This window comes from Magnolia sinica, chromosome 1 (genome assembly GCF_029962835.1).
Source record: "Magnolia sinica isolate HGM2019 chromosome 1, MsV1, whole genome shotgun sequence".
NCBI lineage: Eukaryota > Viridiplantae > Streptophyta > Magnoliopsida > Magnoliales > Magnoliaceae > Magnolia > Magnolia sinica.
In genome coordinates this window covers 120,835,776-120,852,426 of record NC_080573.1, presented here as the reverse complement: position 1 = coordinate 120,852,426, position 16,651 = coordinate 120,835,776, and the positions used below count along the sequence as shown (strand labels likewise).

The 16,651-nt window shown below is 40.5% G+C and overlaps 2 protein-coding genes across 6 annotated transcripts in view; both read left to right on the top strand.

Moving 5' to 3' along the window:
- LOC131256127 (uncharacterized) overlaps positions 1 to 8,729 on the top strand; it is a 31,077-nt gene extending 22,348 nt beyond the window's left edge. Inside the window, exons 6-12 of the mRNA XM_058257180.1 lie at positions 629 to 697; positions 778 to 866; positions 1,033 to 3,342; positions 3,435 to 3,512; positions 3,715 to 3,826; positions 7,716 to 7,766; positions 8,011 to 8,729. Coding sequence (XP_058113163.1) covers positions 629 to 697; positions 778 to 866; positions 1,033 to 3,342; positions 3,435 to 3,512; positions 3,715 to 3,826; positions 7,716 to 7,766; positions 8,011 to 8,061 — 2,760 coding nt within the window. The 3' untranslated portion in view covers positions 8,062 to 8,729. The remainder of the gene's footprint in view (positions 1 to 628; positions 698 to 777; positions 867 to 1,032; positions 3,343 to 3,434; positions 3,513 to 3,714; positions 3,827 to 7,715; positions 7,767 to 8,010) is intronic.
- A 3,166-nt stretch (positions 8,730 to 11,895) lies between these two features.
- Positions 11,896 to 16,182, top strand: LOC131256088 (pentatricopeptide repeat-containing protein At1g80150, mitochondrial). Of its 5 annotated transcripts, XM_058257155.1 has the most exons (4): positions 11,896 to 12,167; positions 12,615 to 12,830; positions 13,388 to 15,395; positions 16,045 to 16,182. In XM_058257155.1, exon 3 carries the CDS (start codon positions 13,448 to 13,450, stop codon positions 14,732 to 14,734), a length of 1,287 nt encoding a protein of 428 aa, XP_058113138.1. In that variant the 5' UTR covers positions 11,896 to 12,167; positions 12,615 to 12,830; positions 13,388 to 13,447; the 3' UTR covers positions 14,735 to 15,395; positions 16,045 to 16,182. The 5 variants fall into 5 exon arrangements, with proteins under 5 accessions (XP_058113138.1, XP_058113152.1, XP_058113145.1 ...); XM_058257169.1 differs by lacking the exon at positions 12,615 to 12,830 and having other exon boundaries at positions 11,897 to 12,167; positions 13,388 to 15,227; XM_058257162.1 differs by lacking the exon at positions 12,615 to 12,830 and having other exon boundaries at positions 11,897 to 12,167; positions 13,388 to 15,273.
- The last annotated feature ends 469 nt before the right edge of the window (positions 16,183 to 16,651 follow it).

Here is a 16,651-nt window from a genome sequence, read left to right as displayed (position 1 = left end):
TGTGGTTTCTATTTCCTATGTTGTCAAGCCAAACATGTGAGGGAAGGGACAGGGATGTGTTTTACTGTGATTGACAATTTCACTTACAAATTGGAATTCATCCAAACACATCCTTAATCTATCTTCAAGTCACCTGATTTTTCACGCTTTTCGAAGAAATCTTCAAGCTATTCAGTTCAAATGTCTATTCAAACAAAGATACAGTGGGGGTGGTACCAGGACGCGAGACTGAGTCAATCAAGCAATGTGGGGGTTCAATGTGTCTTATCTGCACAAAAGAATCAGCTCTTGGACATGCACCTTCAAGAAGTACTCGACTGTAGGACTGTTGCTGTATACAAATCTTATCCTACATGAACATCCTTTCTGGTCATTTCTTTACTGTGAAACTTGAGCTTGCTGCTTGTTTAGCAATACATAGTGGTGTGCTGTTATGTATGCCTTTTTTAAGTATGATGTTCCATTGATTACGGAATCATCTCTTTCATCACCCCACCAGAAATGCATAATGGTTATTCATAGTTCTTTTCCTGCCATCTTTTTGGATTGACTTCATTCTAGAAGCTACAAAATTATTGCCTTCTTGTCTGAATTGTTTTGTTGCTTATGCATGGTCTTGTTTCTCTAGGCCTTGGAGAAAGCAGTTGGGGACACGAATCCCAACTCTGGATGGAAGATCGAGACGATTATAAAAAAAGTAAGTGGTGGAAATGCTTAGCGTTACTTGAGAAATAGATGCAGGAGAATTGATCTCTTCTGTTTTATCTTGAGCATCAGATTGCAACTTTCCAAGCTCCGGGAAGGTATTTCTTGAATCAAGGAGTGGAAATGGAAAGCTTCAAGAAACCTTCGTCTGAAAGTGGAAGGTACCTGTCATTGCTTTATGATTGTAGTAGACTTACATTATTGTCCTGTTGGATCTGTAATCTCCTTAACATTCCTTTCATCCAATCAGAGTCTTAGTCATTATATGAGCAATCTTCCAATTAGTTTGGTTGGTTTATGTAATATGTAGTGACCTTCTATTTTCAGTTCTCCTGAGTGCACGGGCGACCAAACCCCTGTTGCTGAATCAACCTTTTTAGAAAAACACACAGTTGAAGAATTTGAGCAGCAGACTCAGCTGAACTCAAACGTAGGAGAAGAATCAAATGTCATCGAAAAGATTGATACACAGCGAAGTTCTCCTGATCACTTCGCCAGTGACAAGAAGGTCAGCAATAATGGTGAAGGAAAGGTGGGCAGCTCTAGTGAAAGCGGAAGTGAAAGTGACAGCGATAGTGACAGCAGCGACAGTGGAAGTGACAGTGAAAGCCAAAGCAGAAGCAGAAGCAGAAGCAAAAGCAGGAGCCCTGCAGGAAGTGGAAGTGCAAGCAGCAGTGACAGTGAGAGCGATGGTTCCTCCAGCAGCAAGGAGGGGTCTGATGTCGACGTGGATATTATGACAAGTGATGATGAAAAAGAAGAAGCTGAGAATAAACTGCAAGCCCCTGAATCAAAGCTATCTACCTTGCCAAGCGCATGGAGAAGTGGGGATGGGCACGATCAAAATGGCAATGACAAAAACAGGCAAGATGGTCAAGTTCTGTCTTCTGCTTTGGATTTGAATGATGTTGAAAAATATGATGATATGTCTGATGCAGTTGATATTGATGACCTACCCATTGATAACAATATCAAAGCTTATCAAAATCATGAAACTGAAGTGGATGAGAGTTCTGATTGGGTCCCGCAAGTGACAAACAACAGATCTTCAGAAGAGGGAGCCTTTTCTCCGGAACGGTACAAGCAATCTGATACCCAGCGGGTTTCACTTGTTGGGAATTTTGTCAATGATGCGAGTGACCAGACCATGAAGCAGAAGGCCAATGGAAAGCAAACCTCGGGAAAGGATAGCGTGGGCCATGAGCAGCCTGACAACAGTGCAAGAATTTCGAAATCAAAATCTAAGAGAGCTTCTGATCCAAACCGCTTTCAGGAGAAACCAGAAAGTGCTAAAAGGTTAAGGGCGAAAAGCTTGGCTCCTGACCCATACAGGGAAAATTCCATGCAGATGTCTGACAAATTTAAAAGAGACGGAAATGCAGATTCCGACCCACAAAAAGGATATGGACTGGCAGTACCTGGAAGGTCTTCAGCATATGAAAATGCACACAGAACTCAGATGGGTTCTGATTTTATGAATGCTTCAGTCTCAGACACTCAGCAATCAACTCAAAAGAGTGGTGATTATAATGCAAGGGGAAAGGCTCCAGATGTTGCAGAGAGATCCGGCAAATATGTTGAGAACTTGGGCAAAGGTAGTAAATATTCGGAAAGGTTTTCTGCTTTACCTGATGAATCAGACGAGTCTGCTTTGAAAAACATCCATTCACAAGACAAAATTCCTATGCCCAAAGACAAACTGCATAAAGACAGGCAAGACGAAGATGGCGATGTGTATGAGAAATCTTTTGTGAGAAATGTTAGAGAAAGTGCTGTTGGGGACAAACTCTCAGTGCTCTCTGATTCACATTACAGGAAATCTGGGGAACAAAGTGGTAAATACAAGGACGGTGGACAGATAGCACGCCTACACATGGCCTCTTTGCATAAGGATTATGGTAAACCTGATACAGATAAAGGAAGCATGCTGAGAAGGGAGCCTTCGGAATTGGAGTTGGGTGAATTTCGTGAGCCAGCCTCTGAGGAAACACAGGGGACCAAGAGGCAATTCGAGAAAAAAAATTCTTTCAAATCAGTGGAGAATAAGCCAAACAGTTCAGATATTCTGCATTCTGATTTGGGTAAAGGAAGACCTGTTGGAAAGGCAATTCAAGAGTCAAAAAAGCAGTCACCACTTCAGAGTAACCAAGACGGGTTGTTTAGGAAGAGGGTGCCAGAAGATGATCTTGAAGATTCTGCAAGACCTCAGCAAAGAACTGCGACAGCCCAGATCCAACAATTTCCAAGAATAGATCGTGCGGGTCCTGAAGCTGGGCCTCAGTTGGATAGAATGGCTGACATTGCCACTAAAGCAAGAAAGAATGAGGCAAGAGCAAATCAAGGGACTGGTCTGGAAAGCCATGCAAGCACTCAGAGAAAGGTGTCCACCAGCTTACTACAACAGCATGATCCTAAAAATGGTGTTCAAATGGGGAGTTCCAATGCCGCCAAAGAAACTAAACCACAGAGATCTAATCCAGTGGCAGATTCAGGTGATAGAAGGAAGGATAGTTTTTGTCTGGAGAACACTAGTGGTAGAAAAAGGAGGGAATCTTCTTCAGATGAAGATAATTCGTTTTACTCAAAGTATGACAAAGATGAGCCTGAGCTGAAGGGTGCAATAAAAGATTACATGCAGTAAGTTGTCACTTCAATTTGTTGCACTTATGCATCCTCAGATTACACACGGACATCCAGTTGAACTGACTGTTTTTATGCACATCTGACAGATATAAAGAATATGTGCAAGAATATCGCGAGAAGTATGATCATTACTGCTCCTTGAACAAGAGCCTAGAGAACTACCGGTATTCCATCTTTCTCCTATTTTATGGTTTGATTTTTGTTATATTTGTTACTTCTGCCCGGAATGCTGGCACGTGATCTCTTAATGGCTCCTTATAGTTGTTCCATACCACTGAAAAGGTGTCCAATTGTATATTTTTGGGAGATACATTGATGCATATTTCTCGTGAGTCCTGCATGTGAAATGTGTGTATCCTTTGGCAGGAATGACTTCCATAAACTGGGCTGTGACCTTGAACATGCAAAAGTCAGAGATATGGATGTATATCATAACATCTTGGAACAGTTAAAGGACACTTATCGCCAATGTGGGACAGTAAGTCTATTTCCCTTCTGTTTTTGCTCTAGCTACGTTTACAAAAATGCGCACACAGACAAAAGTATGTCAACAAAGTAACTATGAAACAACTAAGTGACAAGTCAACTGCCATTAACATGTCAGTGGAAGGGAAATCAGTTTGGATGTTATCATAGAGTTTGAGTTCACTTCTATAAAGTAAACTATTGGCAAATTGTATGATTCATCTGTAATGAAAAAATAATCATACCAGCAAACATGAGAAGGTTCCCCGACATACGATAAATCAACAAAACAAAAATAAAACACAGAACCAAGACTGGAAATCTCAGTCGACCTATTTTAAAGCTATAATGGGTAAAAAGGTTAGGAGACTCCTCAGCCTACAGGGCTTCTTTCCCATGGAAGGGGATTCTTCGGTCAAAACAGGCCTTCTCAACAGTATCAGCTATGAGCTGGGCAACGGAGCTTCCATTTGTTTTTGGGAAGACCTGTGGGTGGGCGAAGAGTTGCTGAAATTCCGCTTCCCGAACGTTTACCGCCTCACTCCAGACAGGAACACCCCTGTTGCTAACTGTTTTTCAGTTTCTGCTGCGAACATCGTGTGGGATGTGAAGTGCACCAGAAATCTTTATGACTGGGAGCTAACCGAATTTGTGGATCTTCTCGACTGCATCTCAAAGTCTTCAAAGTCTTTGCCTGATCAGTCCTCCCCAGATAGGCTTATCTGGATGTGCGACAAATCCAGTGTGTTCACGGTCAGATCATTCTACTCCCAACTCCTCCCTATTCTCACTCCAGCTGCTCCCTCTTCCCCTTTCATTTGGAAGTATTCTGTGCCCCCCCCCCCTAAATACATCTCTGTTTTGGCTGGCTGGTTGGTAAGAATAGAATTCTTACGGTCGACAACCTTAGAAAGCGGGGAATGCAAATCGTCAATGTCTGTCTATGTTGCATGAAAGAAGAAGAAACGGTGGATCATGTACTCGTTCACTGCTCTTTTATCACTCAAGTTTGGGCTGAATTCTGTAAACGTTTCAAAATCAGTTGGTGTATTCCAGACTCATCCCGTAACCTCTTGTCGTCTTGGCACGGGGTCAAGCTAGGAAAAAACAGAACATGTGTTTGGAGATTGGCGATCCTTGCTATTTGGTGGTCAGTCTGTGAAGAAAGAAATGACAGATGCTTTAACGATAAGTCTTCCTCAGTAGAAGTTGTGCACTCCAGGGCCAAAGTCTGATTTTCGAATGGGTGGTTAATGTTAATGTTCTGAAGGATTATGACCTTCATTTTCTAGGTTGCTAGTGATATCTGCTATCTCGGCAGATCTTGTTCTTTTTTCCTGTACTTCTTTTATTTTAATATATGTCCCGTTACCCTTGAAAAAAAAAAGGTTAGGAGACATGCTCCACAAAACAGGGTCTTGACTCAACTGAGTTTCACCAAGTTTTTCATCACTAGGTGACTCTCTGGAGTCTAAATAAATTCATCTCATAGTCATTTTATTGTATTGCAAAAACCAAATTGAATCGAGGCAACCTTGTCACATCATAACTCCAAGAGTTCAAAAAATTCTTAATATTTAAAAGTAACAACAGTTCAAAAAGTTCTCACTAATCAACTGCTATTTGTTTTGGACTTTTCATGTGATGTTTTAGGTAAGATGAAAAATCCCAAACAACAAACAATAGCAGTTGATCCAAAGATTCTCAACTAAAGCCTTTAGGTGAAATTGATCTATGGTTTAATTGAGGATATGTAATGCGGGGGCATTTTCACACCGACCTCAAGTGGGGTGGCCTGTGAGATGTAGGGGCACACTCGGGGTGGGCGGCTTGTGTGAGGCAGGTGGCTCGTGAGATGCAGGCTCCACCCGTGTGACTCGGGTGGCTCGTGTGAGGTGGTACCCATGTGATTTGGGGCCCACGAGGGGGGTTCGACCGAGGGCCTAACCCATGAGACGTGGGGCCTGGGCAATGAGATAAAGGGATTAATTCGCCATACTTTAACAGTTCGAGCTTTTAGAGCAAGTGGTTAATTGTCCTACATCAATATAGTCCCTGATTGAGTGGAATGGAGGAACAAGATTTGTGTAGCCAACCCCAATTAATCAGTAGAAGGCTTAGATGATCATGATGATGATAAAGTTTTAGGTAAATTCTAGGTTCGAGTCCTTTTGAGTGGAGTGCTTTTCACCTCTTGGAGGGTAGGTTCTGACGATGATAAGCAGTATGAGAACAACTTCGGCAACGATGAGAAAGCATAGCTGGTTATTTTGGGGTTTCTTGAAGTCCTGTTTATGTTTATCTTAATTGAAAACAGCATCAATAATCTTTTTCTTTTTTTTTGAACATTGACAATTTTATTTATTGAAGGCCGCAGCCAAAAGAATTCAAGAAACCCAAAAAAAAAAGGAAAAGAAAGATTACAACCCTAGCCAACTCCCTGGAAACTGAACAATAACCTTTAATCCCATTGCCCACCCATTCCATCACATATGATTTAGCCCTTTTAAAAGCCTCCGATACTTGCCCTTTCCGATTCCCAAAGCATTGAATTTCCTTTCTAACCATGGGAACCAAATACCTGCTACTAAACTTAAAAGTTAGACTTTTTCTCAATCTTCCCTGTACCCCCACTGTGCCATATCAAAAAGAACATATCCATCGAGCTCGGCGACACCCATGCCATTCAAACAGATTGAAGAAACACACCCACATCCCTTTTGCAAACGAATATTGTATGAATAGATGATCAACTGATCCCTCATCTTGATAGCACAAGAAACATACATTTGGAAGAATCATCTTTCTTTTGCGAAAATGATCAACTATTAAATCCTTCTTTCTTCCTGCTAGCCAGTCAAGTGCTGTGACCTTTGTAGGAGCACCGTATTGCCATACAAAGCTGTTGGGCTGACCCACCCCTTCATTGCTACTTCCTCCACTTAACTTGTAAAACGATGTCACTAAAGAATGCCCTGGACTTATCATTTAATTGACTCCAATTCTGAAATCACCATTTTTACTATAGACAACAACTCGAGCAAACCTATTAGCTCTTTAATCTCATCCCCCCCTAAATTCCTTCTACATGGCGGAGCCCAAATCATTTATTCTCTTTGAATTGAAAAGCAATCCACCCTCCAATCGACCTCTAATGCAATCCCCGCTAATCCTGGAAACACTACACTCAATATTTATTCCCCCAACTAAATATCCTCCCAAAACCTAATGTTCTTTTCATTTCCAAATCGAAACCTATCCCTTTCCAGACTTCACTTTTTATCGACGCCACTGATTTCTTAAGATATGAGGTCCTATATAACAATGATGATCAATAATGAATTTTTTCAATTGAGTGCTATCTAAATTTTGGGGTTTTGTCTGCCAACAATTTAAAGCTTCCATCAGCAGTGTTGAAGGAAAAATAAGAAAATCGAGGGAAAATGAATAAGATTTTAGAAGCTGATTTTCATTTATTATTATTATTATTATTATTATTATTTTAATGGAAGTAAAAATGAAGGGTAGAAGTGGATAAATCTTTCTTCTTTGTTCTTCTAATATTTCATCTTTTTTGAACTTTATTAATCTTTGTGTTCATATTTATCGAATATGGAGAGATCCTAACTCACCCGAGTCATGGTAGGTTAAATATGAGTCCGAGTTCGAGTTTTTTAGCTTTTTTCTTTTTACCAGTCTTGAGTTTTCCTGCCTTGTGTAGAATACTTAAATATAAAGACATCCAATGCTATATAATGCTCAAATTCAGTAGAAAAAACATAATTTCACACTAGCAAGTCCATTAATATGTACAACACTTAACTCTGCTGTTGCTTCTTTTCTTTCCATTTTTCCTATCAATACTTGCAAGTTCCTTAATTTTCCTGTCCTAATCACTGTAGAAACATAAATGGATGAAGAAGATATTTGTCGTGCTTCATGAAGAATTGAAGGTAATAATCCTCGGACTTAGTTACCTCATCTCCACCTAGGGCTGTCAAAGGGCGTAGGGTTTGTCTTACGCCTGGAATTTGAACTGTCCCGACGGGCCAGTCGGGTCAGGCTTATTCAGAATTTCACATTTTACAGGCTGAGGCCTGGCCTGTCCTGTTGACAGCCCTATCTCCACCCAAATTCGGTTTAGCTTTGTGTCAATAATTTCCTAGCATCTTATGCACCCTCCTGTCATTCTTGCAGCAACTCAAGCAGAGAATAAAGGATTATGTACTAACATATTCAAAAGATTGAAGATTTTGGATCAATCCAGATCCTACGATGTTGAAATTTTGCAATTTCCTTCACCACTATTTACAATGCACATCACATCTTAGGCAATCGCCAAGCCTAGATTGAGATTCTGAGATGATAATGTGCACATCTCCAGTGCCTTGTTTCATGCAATTCCACAACACGATTTCCTATAATACAAATGTGTGTGTGAGATGGTCTAGAAAAAAGCTGGTGAGGTGACCATCGTAAACTGGGATCATTCGCACATTATGGTATTGTGAATGTCTCTAGCTGAAGGGGATTCGAAGGCCATCTATGATCAGCCGACAGTGTATCTCCACTGTAAAGACGCCATAGTGAGACTACTGCTCCTGAGTTCGATAAACGGGAACTAAACAGGACTGTTAAAAATGCCAACCATCAGCAACTGTTTCTTGATGTGCCTTTTTCAGCTTTACCGGAACCAAAAGAAATGTACCAATCCGTTGTAAACTGTATTTTGCATTTTGGAGGTGGGTGTCCATATCATTAACTCATTGATTTTTGTGTTCTTAAAGGAACAAGATATCCGTGGGCAAAACTAACATCTTCTCAGAGTTTAAGAAGTATCATATTTACTATATTGCAAGGAGAGAATGATCTAAGAGTGGCATTCCAAGAAATTGTAATGGCAGATTTTATTTTTATTTTTTCGACTTTTTGGATTTTCTTTCATTTTTTCAATATTTTTCAAGAGAAATTGATCACTAGTGAATTTGTATCGCTAACATACAGCAGTTCTAATTTTCACTTATGTGTGACTTAAGTGGAACATCTGAGCTGTGAAAAGGGTGGACCATAACATGAGATCATTGGAATAATCCACTCATCAGGTGGGCCACACGTTTATGTTGTATCAGACCATTTGACAATAATAACGCGGAGCAAAACAAGACCTTGTTTATTTTATTTGATTTTGGATTTCTAATTCTAAGTATTTATTACTAATGAGCAGTAGCTATTCCACCTATCATGGGAATAGTTCAAGAAAAGCCATGATAATAATCCCAGTAGCTAGGGGTTATCATAGATTGCTTATGATTCTAAAGAATCACTTCTGTTAGGCAATCTTAACCATCCCATCTAAGGCTTGTAAAAAGAATGGTTACAGAAAATAAGGCCAATTTAAGGATGGATTAGATCATCCGATCAGTCCTTGGCTAGAAACCGACAGGGGCTCTGAGAGGCTACTTTCATGTATGAGTTTTATCCACACCGTTTATCCATTTTTCCATATCATTTTAGAATATAAGCCCAAAAAATAAGGCAGATTCAAGGCTCAGGTGGACCACACCAGAGGAAGCAATGGTGATAACGACACCCACTGTTGAAACCTTACTGGGTCCACCGTGATGCTCAATTGCCATCCAAGCTGTTCATAAGATCGCATAGACCTGCATGAAAGGAAAACACAAATATCAAAACATTTGTGGCCTCAAAAAGCTTCAACAATAAGTATTTAATCTCCACTGTGTGGTCCACTTGAACCTTGGAACTGACTCATTTTTGGGTTTGTACCCTAAAATGATACGAAAAAAATGGATGGGCGGTGTGGATAAAACACATCCATCATGGTGGCCCCTCGGAGCTCCTGTCCATTCCTCAAGCAACTTGGAGCACTATAACTTAATACTGCTCTGAGAGCACTGGAGCACTATCTAAGTAGCTTAAACGTTATAGACCTTCTATTTATGTCAAAAGATAAGAGCGGGCAAAGTAGATGAACGGCATAGATCCGAACGTAAGTGGGAGCAGGATGAGAGGCACGGACCCGAAGCGGATTGCGTACTAAGTAAATTCTGGGGGCCCACCGTCATTCATGCATTGTATCAACTCCGTTAATCCGTTTTATCATATAATTTTAGGGGTGTAACCCAAAAATTTATCATATCCAAAGCTAAAGTGGACCACACCACCTGAAACAGCGTGAATTGAAGTCTAGCGTTGAAAAGTTCTTGCGGCCCACAGAAGTTTTAGATCAAGATGATATTTGTTTTTTCCATTCATCCATGTCTTTGTGATCTTATTAACAGTTTGGATGACAAATAAACATCACTGGGGGCCTTAGAAAGGTTTCAATGGTGGAAATTAATACTTCCACTGTTTCCTTTGGTATGGTCTACTTAAGATTTTGATATACTTCAATTTTGGGCTCAACCCCTAAAAGGATCTGAAAAAACGGATGGACGGCGTGGATAAACCACATGATTTCACAGTGGGCCCAACAGAGTTTACTCAGTCCGGTAAGAGTGCACTGAGTAACTCAGTACGCAATCCGATTTCGCACGGACCACGGAGTAGGTGGTCCCCTTCGTCATTTTGCAAATAGTATCATACCGCACGGCCGCACCTCATGAGACTGATCACAGGAATGGACCAAATCTCGTATTCGTAGAAATAGTGCATTCTTAACCATTTTCGTGTTTGGACTGAAATTGCCCAATGACCTGTTTGGCAACACTCTTATAAGTAACTTAAATTTTTTTATTTTTTTATTTTTTTAAAAAATACCTATAGAAATAATAATAAAAAAGGAGTTAGCTCTTTTAAGATTAGTTTAGTAATTAATGCTATTGTTGCTCTAGTTTCGGCTATATATGCATGGGTGTAATAGAAATATAGAATTGAATTTGTGGTTCAATTCAAACCAAATAAATTAAGATCCATCACCTATATTAAAATGGACATTTGTTCTGTCCTGACACTCCGGTTCATAGCTGTTCGGTTTGAATTGAGCTATAAATCTAATTCTGACATGCTGGCACATATACAGTGAAAAAACAGAGCATCAACAATACTCTTGCAGTGTGGGGTGGATGATACACAATCACTTGAAAATCACATGAAAATTGAATGCCAGTTGGATGTATACCAAACCAAAACTTAGGCTTTTCTAATCCCATGATTATTGGATTGGTGGATAATTATTGAACAGTTAAAAAGTGAAAAATAAAATAAAATAGTACAATGACAATATTTCAACAAAGAAGTGGCCACGAATCCGAGGCTGGGATTGCTCAAACAATCTGATTTTGAGAGTAATTGGGAGGGTGTTTTACATGGACGTTTTGATTTGAGCTATCGTATCGCGTGCAACTTGCGTTGAAAGGAGTATCAAATAACTCACCCTTTTCTCATACATTCTAATTATTTGAACCGTACATGTTCCCGTAATCAGGCTTCATCGGTGATCTCAACCTTCGATCTGAGTGGATTGTGAGCCATTGAAAAATCTATTTTCATTGTTTTAAACTCACCTACAGCGCCGCGGATTGCTTACCGAGTTCCTCAATACGCGTGTACTGAATAAATTGTGGGGCCTACATTGATGTATGTATCTTATCCACACCGTACATCCGTTTTTATAGATCATTTTAGAGCATGAGTCCAAAATTGAATCATATCTAAAGCTTAAGTGGACCACCACATGAAAGAGTTAGAATTGAACGCCCACCGTTGAAAACTTCCTGGATGGAGCTGATAATTTTTTTTCTCTCTTCATCCATGTCTGTGTGACCTTATGAATAGGTTGGATGACAAATAAATATCACTGTGGACCCTAGGAAGGTCTCAACGGTGGAGGCCATTCTCCCCACTGTTTCCTGTGGTGTGGTCCACTTGAGATTTTTATATGTTTCAATTTTGAGATAATGGCCTAAAATGATCTGGAAAAACGGATGGACGGCGTGGATAAGACGCATACATCACGTGCAGGCCCCACAGAGTTTACTCGGTTCCCAATCCGCGTCCCACCTAAAGACAGTGATGGTAAACGGGTCCGTAGCTATCTTTTCTAGCTTTTCTACTTTAAAAAACCACAACATGAACGGTTTAGATCGTGCATGAACGGTTTAGATCGTAACCATTCATCATGTGGGCCCCAATCGCGGGCACACACGCTTGATCGTGAGTCGTGACAGCGGTAGAGCGAACTTCTGTTCTTTGGGTTTTGCAACACGCCGTCGGTGCTCCTCGACTTCACAGCAACGAAGAAGAAGAAGAAGAAGGAGAGAGAGAGAGAGAGAGAGAGGCAATCTCATGGCATTGAACCCAAATCACCATGTCTTTTCAATCCCCTCAAACAGGTTCCAATTTCTTATTTTGATTTCTTCTCTTTATGCAATGCTCTCTACCTCTCGTTATGAGTTCTTATTAATTTTCCTTGACTTCGTTTTGATTTCTTTCTTTTTCAGTGGCGGTGATGTTTTCGTGTGTTTTTTTTTTTTTTTTTTTAAATATTATTTGTGATGTTGGGTTTTTTAGATCTTTGTTTTTTGTTGGGTTTTTTTTTTTTTGGATACATCAAAGGTTTTTGGATCAAGTGTCAAATCCATTATCCATTTCTGGAATCACTTGGAAAAGGAACTAGGTCGAAATAAAAGCAACCGTACGTAACCTTTCGACACCAAATAAAACACCATGCCTATGACGTGTTTGATACATGTCCGCAATGGGAGGGAGTGAGAAATGTTATAAACACCCTATGTTTTTAATACATGTGCCTCTCATTTCCATTTCTGTTATTTGGACAGCATAAAAAGTGTACTATTCTAGTACTAAAAAGTGGGCAAGAAGGGTGTATGCATCTATATGACAGGGTGTAAATATCAGTTTCCTTCGGCTCTGGTGGAACACTCAATGGAAGCTCCATGAAATTTTCTGTTTTTGCCATGCACTTGTCAAATGTGTTATGTAATCAGGACCATTGATCTATTGGGTCATTTTGTGGACAGCCATAGCCCCAAATGGTACTGTTTGGACAATCCGAACATCCTGTATATTTTATTATTATTATTATTTATTTATTTTTTTCTGTTGCTCAAATTTTTGTTAGCTGTCCATTTTCTTACTGCTGATCAAATTGTTGACGTAGTCCGATTGCCCCAATTTGAACCTTGGTCTATCCACATGATCCCACCGAATGATCAGCTCTGATGGCTGCTGTTGATGGGAAAATCAGAATGGTTGAAATCACCCGATTGATGTTTGTATGATCCATTCAAGTGGGGTTCAAGATCTGGATTGTGGCTGGCAATGGTTGGACGTGGTGTTGGTTCAGGCCTAGATTTTGAACTAGTGGAGCCAGGCCTATTCAAAATATTGATTTGGCCTGACCTAGGGACCATTGCCAGCCCTAATTTGGATGGCTTGGATTGGCCCACTTTTTCATGGCAGATGAATCACCAACTTTTGGAAAATGTCAACCACAACCTGCAGTCTAGTCATTTGCTCTTCTTCTATTGTTCCTCATCTTTTGTTGCTTCTGTAATTTGATGGGTTGCTGGCTTTCCTTCTCTGTTCTCAGGATTCTCTTGTAATGGAAAGGAAAATGCTCTAAGAAAGACATTGGGGAGAAAATCATAACATGCTCTCCCTGCGTTCCATTCGCAGACTCTGCTCCGCTGTCCTTGACACCACTGCTGCTGCTTCTTTAACTGACCTTTCAAAACTTGAGCGAAACACTGAGCCTGCACACCTTGATCTCAAGGCTCAAAAACACCCAGAAAAGCTCCCTTGCCATACTAACAATTCAAGACCAATACCATCTGTTGAATTGCCTGCTCTCGATAAGCTCAAGGCTGAGAGAGACCCTGAAAAACTCTTCCACCTCTTCAGGGCCAACTCCCACAACCGCCTCGTTGTTGAGAACCGGTTTGCATTCGAAGATACCGTGTCCCGCCTCGCAGGGGCCCGCCGCTTCGACTATATTGAGCAGCTCCTCGAGCAGCAGAAGACGCTCCCGCAGGGCCGTCGTGAGGGGTTTATCGTCCGCATCATCATGCTGTACGGGAAGGCTGGAATGGCCGACCATGCTATTAAAACTTTCCATGACATGCACCTCTTCGGGTGCCGTCGGACTGTCAAATCATTTAATGCTGCTCTCAAGGTTTTGTCTCTAACCCACAAATATGATGAGATTCGTTCATTTTTCAATGAGATTCCTGGGAAATTTGGCATTTTGCCAGATGAATTCTCTTTTAACCTCATGATCAAGGCGTTCTGCGAAATGGGTAGTTTGGATTCTGCTTATTTGATAATGGTAGAGATGGAAAAGGCAGGGATCAGGCCTGATGTAATTACATACACCACGCTTCTATCTGCATTTTATAGGAGTAATCGGCGTGAGATTGCAGATGGTTTGTGGAATCTAATGATGATTAGAAAGTGTTATCCAAATCTTGCAACTTTCAATGTTAGGATTCAATACTTGATTAACAAGGGGCGGCCTTGGCAAGCCCGGAATTTGATGCGTAAGATGTCTGTTCTTGGTATCAACCCAGATGAGCTGACGTTTAATTTGATTATCAAGGGGTTTTTCAAGTTGGGTAATCTTGACATGGCGAAACGAGTTTACGATTCATTGCAGAGTAAGGGTTGCAAGCCTAATGTTAAGATCTATCAAACGATGATTCATTATCTTTGTGAGGGAGGGGAGTATGATACGGCATTCAGGCTATGTATAGACAGCATGAGTAGGAACTGGTTTCCGAGTACAGACAGCATCTGTAGACTACTTGAAGGTCTAATGAAGAATTCCAAAGATAGGAATGGTAGGGAGATTATGAAGTTGGTTCGAGGACGAATACCTCCCTATTCGGCAGATGATCTAAAAACATTGCAAGCCATTTTTTCTCGGGAAGGAAGAGAGTGATGATCTGAGAGTGGGTTATTCATTACTATGTGGTGCATAGTTTTGGCTTCAAGCCCAATTGTAAGATATACTAGATCCCACCCTGATTCACCATCTTTATGAGGGTGATGAGTTTGATTTGGCTTTTGGGTGGGTAAAGACAGCAGAGGTAGAAACTGGTTTTTGAGAGCGCTTATGAACTGCGTGAAGGCCTTATGAAGTAACCAAAGGACAAGAAAACTAAGAAGATTGTGAAGTTGATCCAATGAGGAGAATCTATAAAATCGGTAGATGAGCAAAAGATTCTTTTATCAAGATTCTGCCCCAAGATCCAAAAAAGCTATTAAAAAAAGAGAGCGATGGATAGTGGGTTATTCACCCATATAGCCCTAAAACTCAAAACAGGCTTCAGGATTTTACTCATATCTATTTATTGATTTGGACAGACACGGACAGCATATTTATTGGCCTAGAATTGGGAGCAACATGGCCTAAAATATCAAGGCTGCTTTAGGTTGGAGAAAAGCTTGTTTGTTGACATGCATTTGATCTCATTCATTGTAATTCTTTGGATCCTTCTCAATAAAGAAATCTCTGAGATAATATCCCAAGTTCCTGATGACCATCAGTCACTTGAGTTTATTGTAAGTTGCCGCATGAATCTCAGTCACTTGAGTTTATTGTAAGTTGCTGTATCTCCCTCCCTCCCTCATGTAATGAGAAGGTCTCAAATCCAACTGGTTGGATCACAAGGTACAGTCCAGCTAGTGGATAACTTCCAACCTGTTTAGTGCTTGTAATATCCAACCCTTCCAACATGTTGGCCCCACAATGAGGATGAGCTATTGTAAAAATCAGCCCTATCCACTCATCAAGTGCCATAGAAAACAATGTCTAGCTATTGATAAATAGAAAATACAAGTGTGGTCCACTCATAAGTGGATATGGCTGATTTTTGAACAAGGTGATCCTCATGATGGGGCCAACCTATTGGACGGATTGGATGCCGCACACACAGAAATGTTTGGAAGTTACCGATTGAACAACGTGATCCTCATGATGGGGCCAACCTATTGGACGGATTGGATGCCACACGCACAGAAATGTTTGGAAGTTACCGACATACTTATAATCCAACCAGTTGGACTTTAGACATTCTCTAATACAAATTAGAAAATTTTCTAACTTGATGTTATTGCCTCCAGCTCAAGAGTTGAATTTCTTGTTCAGAAAAAAAAAGAAAAGAAAAGTGACGCCGTGTTCTTGTTCTTTTCTCAAGCAAAAATCTCTCATTACTGAACGTTTGACAAGGAGCTTTCTTTCTTGACCAGGTTCCCCAATTGGTGGAATGCAGACGCCCTTATACTTGGAAGCAGCTCGATGCGTTCATCCCTATTTCCAGTGGCACCACCAAGAACTACCTAGTAATCCTTTCAGCACCCAGCAACTTCAACGATCCTAGCCTCCCCTTCTATTTTAGTGGTCCTTCCTGCATGAGAAATGTTATTTCATCTCATAATATATGTAACATTAGTTTCATTAATTTTTATTCAATCCTTTTTTTCCCTGCTTTCAAAATTATACAATGTTGAGGCATTTATTTTATATTTAGAATAAATGATCTCTGGAATGTATGAGATGTTAAACACAGAAGAGTTCTTGATGTTTGGACGTAAGGATGTCATTGATGTTTTAGGATGTAGAAATGATGACAGTGCCTGCACCCATGTGTAACTGTTCTCCAACTGAGCTCAAAAGGGATTTTGTTCTTCAAAATCTCAGGCCCAATTCAAACAGTCTTTGGGTTTTTGGATGATGGGCAGCTATGATCAGTTGGCCGAGTTTTGAGTCGATGGGCCAGGTTTTTCAGTGGTCTGATTAACATTTATAAGTTATAAGACAATGCTTGGCCCGATAATATTTCAGGTTTCTTGTTTT

Excerpts from the sequence above, each read along its gene's own strand:
- LOC131256088 (XM_058257155.1), top strand. The coding sequence starts at position 13,448 with ATGCTCTCCCTGCGTTCCATTCGCAGACTCTGCTCCGCTGTCCTTGAC.